The following is an 11,343-nucleotide window of genomic DNA, read 5'->3' on the forward strand; positions in this document are numbered from 1 at the left end:
ATTTTAAAAATTTTTTTTTACAAAACCCCCCCCCCCCCCCAAACTCCCACCGCTGTCTGGGTTTTTCATAGATCATGTAAAGGAGTATTTTTTGGAGAATCTCAACAGAAACCAGAGACGTTTCAGCAGAAATAAAGGCCAACAGAAGAGCTAGCATGCAGCGTTAGCAGAGCGGCACGTCACACAGCCATGCAACCGCAGCAACAAAGCTTCAACACACTGCTGCAACTCCTACACACTCAGGGCAAAGCAGCGCAGGCCTGACGCTACATGGGAAGCGTTGGGGGGGGGGGCAGGTATAAGCTCACCTTGAGCCCTCAAGTCTCCCGTTTCTCTCAAACTCGGTTGAGACTCTGAGGCGCCATGAGAAGATTCACACAGGGAGGCGTGGGGGAGTCAGGGGAGAAGAAAATAAAACAGATTGTGGATTGTGCACAACAGAAATCATTTCTGATCAATTTCAGTGAATGGAAAAAAAAAAAAAGTGTGTGACGGAATACGTGAGCGACAGTGTGAGCCACCACCAACAACAAAAATAAATTAGAAACACAAAGAAAGATGGAAGAGCTGGCTTCCATTAATGTCAGTGAAGAAGAAAAAGTGATGAAAGAAACCAAAACGGTGAGGGTCGTTCATCTGGAAGCAACGACAGAAAACAGAAAAACACGGCGGCGGAGTTTCAACCCAAAACAGCAGCAACCAAGCAGGTGGGATGAGAAAAGGAAGACGGAGAAGCTGCGAAAAAGTTCTCGGAAAAGATCGAGTCGATGCCTGATTGAGATTGAAGATCTCATGTGTCAATTACTAAATGTTATCAGGATCATTTGGAAGGAGATCAATCGCTTTTCATTCTAAGTTAGGAAAAGTCAGTGAGCAGATGAAGCTGCCGGGTTTGCAGTCAGCGAGATGTGAAGTTCACAGTCCAGTCGACGTTCCTGTGACTGCAGAACGCTAACGACCCAACGTCTAGTCCACTGTGAGGTGAGGAAGACGTCCTGGGCTTCATCATCGGGTTCCAACTCGTGTGTCTTAAAGGGGATGTTTAAAATGAGCTCAGTTTCTGGTTGAACAACCTGAGAACGACACGCTGGGCTTTCCACTGTCCTTACGAAAACTAAAACGAAGAAAAAAAAAAAACTCTCGAGAGTCATGTTAAATACCAGCAGCATCTATTTTGCAGAACTAAAAAATAACTGCTGCAGACTGACTGCAAGATTGAAACGTATATTTTAAAAAAAACAACAAAAAAACAAACAACAATGTTAAATCTATGGATGCATCGATCCACTTTTTCACTACCGATACCGAAATCTGAGGTTTAGTATCAGCTAAACGGACCTAGAACAATTATTCTTTTCTTTTTTAAACAGACATAAATGTACTGAATTACACATTTATTTCCTAACTCTGCACCAGAACAGCTCACTGAAACACACCAACATCGCCACCAGCTGGTCAAACATGGAAAACCAACTTTCATTTGTTCAGTCAGTGAAATTAGGAGTAGAACAGCCAATGGAAAATAAATAATAAACTGATTAAAACAACAGGTTGACTACTTTGGTCAAATATGTAAAAACTAAACTAACAAACCTTCTGTCAAATGGCTCAGAAAGTGGAATTAAGAATTCTAAAAATAATGTAAAAATAAATAAAGCATGACGTTGCTCATGCGTTAGTAGATTCAGTGTAGAATTAGACTGAATAGAGCTGCCCTTGTGAATTGGGAACACTGTCATGATTCCTGATCTAGAATTTTTTTCAATATCAGGAACAATCCATATATTAATATGGGATCGGTGCATCTCCAATCAAATCTGTCCATTAATGAGTGGACTGCTTTACTGAAATATTAGTTGATTTAATGTGAGATGATTTCATCTGCTTATGTGAAGAGACACAGAAATACAGTTTTTCTTCCCTTTAACTATTTTCTCCAATTGTTTCATTTTTTTTTCTCCATATTTACTAAAGGCGCACCAAGAAATCAGTGCTGCTGCTGATTTTCGGCTCCACTGACAGACAGGAGCCACCCTGCGGTGTCCAGATTCAGCTTTAGCTGTTTTCAGGAACAGAACATGTAAGAGGGCATTTAATAAAAAAGAAACCATTTTCATTCCAGATGCTTCACGCTGGTGTGTGTTCGTCACGTTATGTCTTTGATGAGTCGTACACAACTTTCCAGTCTGTTACAGGAGATCAGGTCGTGTTCTGCTTTAGTGTGGCTGGTTGTGCTGGCAGAGAGGCGAGCTGGCTTCAGTAGATAACAGGAAGGCTGATCATCATCAAGTCCAGTTTTCAGGCAGATCACCAATCTTTAAAAAGCTTGACCGGCCTATGTTGACTTTGGACCAACTCGATTTTTTATTTATTTATTTTTTTTACTGAAAAGTTGCCAAATATAGTGACAATGTTGCTCATTTAGCAACAGTGGTTTTAACTGCATCAAACCTCTCACAGCACACTAAAAGAGGTCAGTGACTGACCTTCTGACCTTTGCAGAGGTCAGAAGGTCAGCCGTTAACCTCCGGCTGTCATTAAATACGATGGATTTGGAAATACTTGGCAGCTTTCTGAAAATCTGAGGTGAAATAATGATTTACCTTTTCTAGAAAAAGCTGCAGAGATCCGTCGTTACTGCAAGCAACCCTAAACATCCAATACACTAAAACAGCTAAAAACGTCAAGTCCAAGTCATTTTGCCTTTAACACAGTAAAAATCATATTTTACAGTGACTCTCACAGCAGTGTGATGTCACCATGGCAACCTAAATGAATAATGAGAACTCTGAAATAATTTTACAGACTTCTACTGAAAGTTGATCAAAAACATCTTTCTGATGGCGCTCACGTCGCTAAAAGCATTTAGATACAGAAATAACATTTAAATAATGCAACATCAAAACTCTCCTTTGACAGGACGGGTGTTCTGGACAGGCTCCCATCATGCACTGCAGCGAGGGGGAAACAAGATGTGTGGAATACTACAGTTTAACATCTAGAAGAGGACAAGAGGACAAGTGAACAGACGGGACTGACAGCAGGTCCTGGGCCAGCCAAAATGGCGCAGAAAACAACAACAACAAAAAAACACTACATGAGGAGGAGCAACGTCTGAAAACCAGACTGTTTCTTTAGAGACTTCCTCAGGGACAAATTAGGAGATCGAAACAACCCTTACTCTAGATCTTCATCTTCCTACAACTCTCTATATCTTCTGCTCGAGAATCTGAAAGAAAGAGATCGGAATCTGAAGAAACTGAAACACCGGGGAAAAAAACAAAGGAAAGAATATTAAAATGAATGGCATGAGGACGGGGCAAAAAAAAAAAAAAAAAGAGGAGGGAAAAAAAGCATGGCAGGATGATGAAAAAGGAAGGAGGAAATAAAAAGAGAAAAGAAATGAGGAGAGAAAGAAAGCAAAGGGCAGAAGACTTACTAAGGGTCTTTCCTCCCTGGGTAGAAGGGTTGGTAGGCCCTGTTTTGGCTATCTGCCGTTTGGCCGGGTCAATACTGACCCTGGGCAGAGAGGAAGAGCAGCAAGAGGGAAAAGTTAAGGACACGAGAAGGTAAGGAAGACAAAAAACACAGAAGCTGTGAGGAGAGGAGAGGACGTGACTCAGCCTAAAATGTCCTGAGGAGGGAAAAAAAAAGAAAAAAAAAAAAAAGATGAAAACTCACTGATCAAGTCCCAAGATGTGAAGAGAAGTACGGAGACTCAGAGCTGACAAAATTTAGTAAAAGGTTATCAGACAGTTCAAAAACTACAGAGGGGGGATAAACAGCAACGGCTTCACACCTTTTACTACATTTTTTCATCTCCGCAGACATGAGAACAGAAAAAAGTGAAAGGTGTTTGAGTGAGACTGGAACAGAGTGACAGGAAGCCCTGCATCGTCATTGAGATGGAGGTTCCCAGAGCAGCCACCGGAGGCCGCCGTCGACCTCAGGCCAGCACTCCAGGAGCTGTGCTACACTTTGTGCTAAACACGCCACAGTCTACAGAATGATCCATAAAATGATCCATAACTGTTTTTATCAACCTAAAGCTTTCGTTACGACTCATGAAGTCAACACCTCGACTCTTATGTCTTCTGAAGGAACCTGTCCGGTTCTTTAAGTCGCGACAGATAACGTTTAAAACTTTCACAGGGGTGTCAACTCTTTCATTTTGGTCTATGACAAGATCCTGAATGTTCCCAAAAAGCTGATGGTACCAGAACGTATTGATAAAACGGATTAAACTGTAAATAGCAATAGCTCTGCGTCCTTCTTAAAATTAAATACCTAGTCAGTCCCAATCAATCAAAATCACTGATTTTGTGGTGCTACTTTAGAAATATTTGCAAAAAAAAAAAATTAAATTGTGATATTTGCACTTATGTAGGACGGGTAAATGTGACTGTTACTCGCCTTATGATCGTGGACGAGGACTTATCAAGTAACACTGAGGCAGCAGAAGAAACAAATACTGCCACCTGCAGCTGGGAGTGGGCATCACTTCAATCCGATTTTAAACAGCATTAACTGAAATTTATCATAACAATAAATCAAAATTCTTAAGAAATTTATCACAATAAATGATATGTTAAATGCCCAAATAAAACTCATAGGCTCGTATCAGAAGAAATTAATTAAAATTTGGGGATTTTTATGAACATAATTGTGACGTTCTATATATTTTGGGGAACAACATGCAGCCACTGGCCAGAGAATTATTAAACCCACAATGCATCAATTCATACATGCTGATATACAGCCTTATGTATAAATATACTGTCATTTGCAAAAATGAAAGATTTATTTTAAGTGTATGAGGCACCAAAACGGGCTTCAACCCAGGAGCCACATCCTTGTAAATCCGGCCATGATGGCAGCATTTTGACCAAACACAAGCTGATGTTTTGGCTCATATAGTAATTCTGCAATCAAAATTTATTGGAGATTCAAAGATTTGTGGCAACTTGTTAGTAACAATCTAATCTTTACGTTGTATCTGATGGCACCAAGGTTGAAAATGTTCAAGCTTTCTGGTGAAGGATAACTATGATGTATTTAACACGGTGTGGTGTTAATCTGCAGAAAGGACTGAAGAATTTAAGACCAACACTGTAATGAAATGTCCACCGAGCTTTTATAGGAAATTGACAAAATAACCCAGGTTGTGTTTAAGAAGGAGGGAACTAGTCTGTCGTTTAGTCTTTCTATTATTATTCATCAGTCGAAATCAAGAAGAACGCAAACCAGGACTAGCGTACATCTGCGCACCTAGAATAATAATAATGCAGGAGAATAATGTCTAAAGCTCCGTCTAATGGCGGCTGTGTTGTGCACGACGATGACTGTGGGGCGGAAATGACCCACAGTCAATGGCGGCTGGAAGAAGCGACCCCATGCATGCGCTGACGACTGATTAGTGACAAGCTGCTTCGTTGTTGCTGTTGGTTTATCGGCTGATTGGTCGGCTCAATCAATCAGCTTTCAGCCACTCAGACCAACCGCAGACACACGGAGAGCATTTACACACACGGCTCCTCTCTGAGCAAAATGGAGGACAGAGTTTTACTTCATTACATCAGCGCTAAAGCAACTTTTGACACCATCCGTTTGGAAGACTTAGCAAAGTTGGTCTGTTTGGAAGCTGTGTGTGTAGATGCCCCCAAACAGAGCAAGGTGTTAGTTTGGTGCCAGCAGCCCCACTCGGCTCAGAAACCAAGTCGCAGCTTCTCAGTGAGGCCCATCTGGTTATAATTGGTACAGAGCGGAGAACAGAGCAGGAGTCCTACCTTTTGGCAAACCTGAATGACATGTTTCTACAACAGAGGCAAACAAAGAAACAGTGAGAATGGTGAAAGAGAAAGTGGGAGGGATAAGGAAGGGGAGTGGGGAGGGGCATGAGGGGGCTGAGTGCATGAACAAAAAAATGGCGGTGGTTGGAATCGTCGTTTCTCCTTCTCCGATTCATCATGAAATGATTACGACTCGTTTTTTTTAGGTCAGTCGTCGTTGGATGTCGCTGACCTGACTGCTGCTTCACACACGCGTAGGCTGGGTTCCAACAGGAATACACACCAATGAGAAAGCTAAAAGTTAAGCTAATGCTGGGTTTCGCTTTCAGAAATGAGTTTCTGTCTTAAAAACTGAAGGAAAAAAGGAGCAGAAACTAGTTGGTGTGTGTCAGTGTGCAAAATATTAACACCCCTTTTAGGCTTGTCACATTCTCATAGTAGAAAGAAACTTCAGTGCATTTTATTTGGATTTCATGTGACTAAGAGTAGAGCATAACCGTCTCAGTGGAAGAAAAATACATCTTACCAAGTAAGGACTCTAAATATAATATATAGCTACAACAGACCCTTCAGAACTCCCCTGGTAGTAAATCATCAATGCAAATAATTATTCTGATTAAGAAAATTTACCTGCATTCTGACATCGACTCTGTATTATTGTCAAAATACCAATTATTCTGACCATTAATCGATTAATTGTATAATTAAATTGGCATATTCAATGTTTTTATTTAGCCTATAAGCCTTTTTTATACAAAAAAAGGAAATAATTCAATTAATTTTTAATAAGAAATTTGAATCTGGTGTAGCCAAAACTATGAGGAATTCTGGGTAAAAGATTAAATATTTTGTACAGTTTTGGCTGTCTGTATAACAATTAATCGATTACTGAATTAGCTGACGTTATCTCAATAATTGATTCATCATGACTAATAGTTTCAGTTACAGAATAAGTGAAATCGTGAAGACCCAGGAACACAGTGGACCGGTCAGAGAGAAATCTGACCGCAGTGAATACATCTGAAAACAGCATCAGCTGCTGGTTCACCCACCGAAACAGAGAGGCTGTAAAAGGAGCCAGTTATTCAGAGAAACAGCCAAGAGGCCAAAACGTGAACTTTATGGAGGAGCAGCATGAACTCAAACATACAGCCAGAGCTACAATGGAAAGGTTTGGATCAAAGCATTTCTTTGTTATAAAACGGTCCAGTTCAAGTCCAGACCTAGCTCCTTTGGAAAACTGATGCTCACAAAAAAATGTTCTATAATATGAAATTCCAATAAAATGCACTGATGATTGTGATTTGAGAAATGTCAAGAGGTGTGAATACATTTGTGAAACACCGTACGTTACATGGAAAACAACTGTTACCAAAACAATGCTGTGTATTGATTTATTGAATATTTATCTGGTCAGGGTCAGCTGCCCTGATCCTCATTTGTCATCGTTTTCTGTTCCTACAGATGGAGTCCAGTTATTCCATCTGAAGCTCCTTCAGAGCTTCTCAGCAGCCAACCAGGCAACGACATGAACCACTAAGATTTAATTATATTAATAAAAATCATGATCAGAACACTGAAGTGCTCCCATACAAGATGCTGTATAAAGGCTATTGTAGAAAGAAAAAAAGGAAGCAATTTTCCACCAAAAATGTTTTTAAAATTGAGAATTTTTTCTTACAAATTTTCAACTTTCAAACTCAGAAATTGCCAAATTTTTTCTAGAAAGATTTTTGCTGGAAATTTGCTCCTCTTTGTTTCCTATCCACCATAGCCGTCCCACTAACATGGACACAGGTAGGACACGGCTTTGTATTCAACGACCCCTTGAGGTTATCGTCTGCAAAGGGCCGGGATCATCCTGAACGTTCGAGTCGGTGATAAGCGACACGTTTCAGAACAGTTGTGAGCTGAACTCCAGCCCAGCTTGATGAACCTGCTGAGGAGCAGACACCTACCTGCGGGTGAGTTTGGACGTGAGCTTAGAGAACAGGTTGCTGGTTCCGCGGCTGCGGGTTTGGGACAGGGGCGTGGCGTCGTGGGACAGGGTGGGGGACGCCGGCGGCCCGTTGTATGTGGCGGTGCGGCGGTCCCTCAGCTGGCCGCCGTGGAAGGTGCTGCGGCTGGCCGTGCCGCGGGGGAAGCGGAGGCGGTCGGGCGTGGTGGCATTGCTGATGCTGTGGGTGGACGCCACCGGGTTCCTCTGGCCACCGGGCGACACGGCAACACTGTTGAGGTGGAAGGAGGGAGAGGTCACGGTCTGATGATGCTTCACGTTTAACTTTGGTTGTTTTAGTGCAGCCAGATGACATGCAAAATACTGAATAGATCTGAAATAATTTTATCTGTGTGCACAACAAGATTTTTAAAGAGTTCCAGTTTGAAACGAAAATTGCGACTGAATTTGGATTTTGAGACGTCAGATATAAACAGAGAAAAATGTATTTGTCTTTGCAGGTGGATTTAAAAACAATGACACATTTCAGCACCTGGCTGGAAAACCAAAGAAATCTGAAGCACAAATATAAAAGCATTAAGCGTAGGGCTGGGCGACACTTTTCACACCAGATCCAATTACAAGGAAAGTTTGCATATGGAGTTATGATCTGACGTGACAAACGCAGTCTGTGTGGTTCTTTCAGCTGTTTGCACGATTGTTTCAAAGTTTGATGATGATATGTTAAGAGATTATTACCTTAGTTTAAATATTAATTTTTGTGTAGGAACTCTTGTAAAATGACTCATTTATTATACTTAAATGACCCAATTCTGGTTGTGTTATGACTTTATTGTTGTATTATTTTGATTCTATTGTTGTACGACTTTATTCTTGTGATAAATAAAATAATACTTTTAAGCCTGGTCTTAATACTTAGTCAGAGTTGAATTCAAAGTCCAAATAAATAAAAGCTGTAAAGAAGGTTTTCCAAACGAAATGGCAACCAAAATCTGACGTCACTTTGAACTATGGAATCTAAAGACAGCAGTGGTAAAAATAAAAAAATCCAGATTTCCCAGAGATTGACCTTTCAAGATGCCAAAAAATTTGATGAATTGTTATAATAAACTCATCACCCAGCCCTAGTTAAAAAGGATATTTTTTGATCATTTATCTGTTAAAATGATGAGCTACTAGAACTGGAATTCTTCCTATTCTCCTTAACAGCATAAATTACTAGAATTAACCCAGATTCAATTGTAAATCAGCAAGTTAAAGCCAGACATCCATAAACTTGGGAAAACCTGTCTCATGTAAATTCACTTCACTTCAAACTACAACAGAAAAATAAAAGCCAGAGCAGCTTTCCACCCCGGACATGAATGCATAGAGGTGCAGAGTGAAGGGAGGACAGACGATGAGCAAAGGACCTCTGACGTCCATTAGGAGGTGAGCAAGATGAGGAGTCCAGGGTCAGAGTTCACAACAGAAAACTGAGGTGAGATCAGGAGCAGGTTGTTGATGTTTGCTGCAGCAGCAGGGGATCATCAGGGGAAGGATGGAAATATGAAATATGACAATATTCTTTGCTTAATCCCAGAGATTCACTGATCAGAGTTTTGTGGCTCATTTCCAACAACGATACAGTCGTATTTAATAAAGTAAAAGATGCGTTCCAATGAAGCTCATTTGACATACTGGAAGTAGGTTTTGAAAATTGACAACCAGTTTAATAGCTATTAAACATACTTTTCATTAAGGCTGCATTCAATTCAACTGAAAAATACTTTATTAGTCCCAAAGAGAAAATATTTGTTTTTAATTTTAAATTAACTTATTTCTGTGTCAATGACTTTTTTAAAGTTACATGCTATAGCTTTTTATGTGCTTTGTTCACTAATGGAGGGGAAAAACTGGATTGGATTTTAAGCTTCCAACCAGCCAGTGACCGGTCAGGGCCCACCAGTGACCGGTCAGGGCCCACCAGTGACCGGTGGAAATTAGCCAGTCACTGGTCTGGCTAATTTCAGTCAGCCAATCTTCTTTTTTCCCTTCAGATAGTTTTTGCTGAGATCTGACCGTTTCTGAATGGCTGTTCACTTTCTGACTGCTGCTACCATCAGACTCCAGGCTGGACGGTCTGTGGCGACTAGGGAGGCCCCTCCTCACTCTGTACACTAAGGTCAAGACTGATGCTGCACATGTCGTCATGTGTTGATCAGTTCTGAAGCTGAGCAACAAAATGATGACTAGCAACAGGAACTGACATGTCAATGTGGTTAGTTTGAGGCAATGGAGCCGAAAAGAGACAAAGCGGATACCTGCAACTCGGGTCGGTGGTGGGTTGTTTTTTGGGTCCCATGTTTTTGGGAATAACTAGCCTGATTGTAAAGCTAAAAAAAAGTCCATTTTACAAGATTACTGTCCCTTTAAATAGAGAAGCAATGATTGCTTCAAACATTATTTACATTCAGTCTGACCTCTTCCTGCTTTCCTTGGTGTAAAATGGAGCATCTGTGACATGAAAAGACATAAGTTTGGAAAAAAAACCGGTCTGGTCCATGTCTGGTTTAAAACCACAAATCAACGGGCCAAAGAGAGACGGGTCATATGGGCAGCAGAGGGGAATTAGAACCACTTTTACCAGCAGTAAAGATGGACCAACTAACTGAAAGTCATTTATAGGCTGAAAAGTGTAAATTATCCTCAAACATGCAGACATGTTGAAGATCTTTTTACATGCGTTAATAAGTTTAATATACGTTTTTGTAAATGTATTCTGTGCTTTAGTTGCAGGGTTACAGCGTGAAGCTGCATGTGTGGGTTAGCAGGGCAAAATGGGGCTGATGCATAACAGGAGACAGACGGGGGGTTGGACTGGGAGCCCTGCTGTCTTACTTGGCCGAGCAGCGGTCCAGAGCGTAGTAGGAGTGGGGCAGGGTGGCCCAGTCTGCCTGACAAGCATACAGAGGGCTGACGGTTTGATACCTCTGCTGTACCGAAGTGGACGAGGCGCCGAAAACGACGGCAGCAAAGGCAGAAGAAGAAGAGGGGCTAGTGGCATAAGCCATCTCAGTCATGCTGGGCATGCCGAAACGAGGAAGGGAAAAAAAAATACACATCCCACATCACAAACAGGCGGGGGGAAAAAACATGAGACAAGGTGGAAATAAAAGGAGGAACAGAAGAAGAAAAACAAAAAAAATATAATCAAGGAATAAATTGGACATTCCTAATGAGCGGTTCAAACTGAAACTTTACTGTTCTGACCAAGATGCGAGATCACAGCATATTGATTTCTAGCTCTCACCTGTTCTCCTTCCCGTTGGGGATGACCGAGAGGCGGTCCGTGTTGTTCCTGTCGCTGCAGACGTACGTGTTCCTCCTGGTCATGCCTGCTGAAGCAGAGTTATTCTGCAGAGCAAAAATGGAGGACAGAGGCTCCAGGTCAAAACTCGATCATTCAAGATCTCAAGCTTTAGGTCAGTGGTTCTTAACCTTTTTTGAGGTTCCGAACCCACCAGTTTTATTTGCGCATTCACTGAACCCTTCTGTAGCGATAAATAAAATATGAATTTTTCTCCCAAATTCAAGACATAGGGGTGACCCAACTAG

At 41.3% G+C, this 11,343-nt stretch overlaps 1 protein-coding gene across 18 annotated transcripts in view; it reads right to left on the reverse strand.

Moving 5' to 3' along the window:
- mark3a (MAP/microtubule affinity-regulating kinase 3a) overlaps window positions 1-11,343 on the reverse strand; it is a 57,304-nt gene that overhangs the window by 4,943 nt on the left and 41,018 nt on the right. For 3 of the 18 annotated variants that reach the window (XM_015036946.1, XM_015036949.1, XM_015036948.1), the window contains exons 14-18: window positions 11,039-11,142; window positions 10,627-10,809; window positions 7,748-8,017; window positions 5,787-5,813; window positions 309-353 (exon numbers count right to left, since the gene is read on the reverse strand). In XM_015036946.1, the coding sequence (XP_014892432.1) occupies window positions 309-353; window positions 5,787-5,813; window positions 7,748-8,017; window positions 10,627-10,809; window positions 11,039-11,142 (629 nt within the window). Of the gene's footprint in view, window positions 1-308; window positions 354-3,181; window positions 3,230-3,439; window positions 3,520-5,786; window positions 5,814-7,747; window positions 8,018-10,626; window positions 10,810-11,038; window positions 11,143-11,343 lie in introns of all 18 variants that reach the window. The other 15 variants (XM_015036956.1, XM_015036966.1, XM_015036950.1 and 12 more) reach the window with 11 other exon arrangements.

The sequence above is a fragment of the Poecilia latipinna genome, unplaced genomic scaffold (assembly GCF_001443285.1).
Source record: "Poecilia latipinna isolate Pla-1442-1.1 unplaced genomic scaffold, P_latipinna-1.0 Scaffold386, whole genome shotgun sequence".
Lineage (NCBI taxonomy): Eukaryota > Metazoa > Chordata > Actinopteri > Cyprinodontiformes > Poeciliidae > Poecilia > Poecilia latipinna.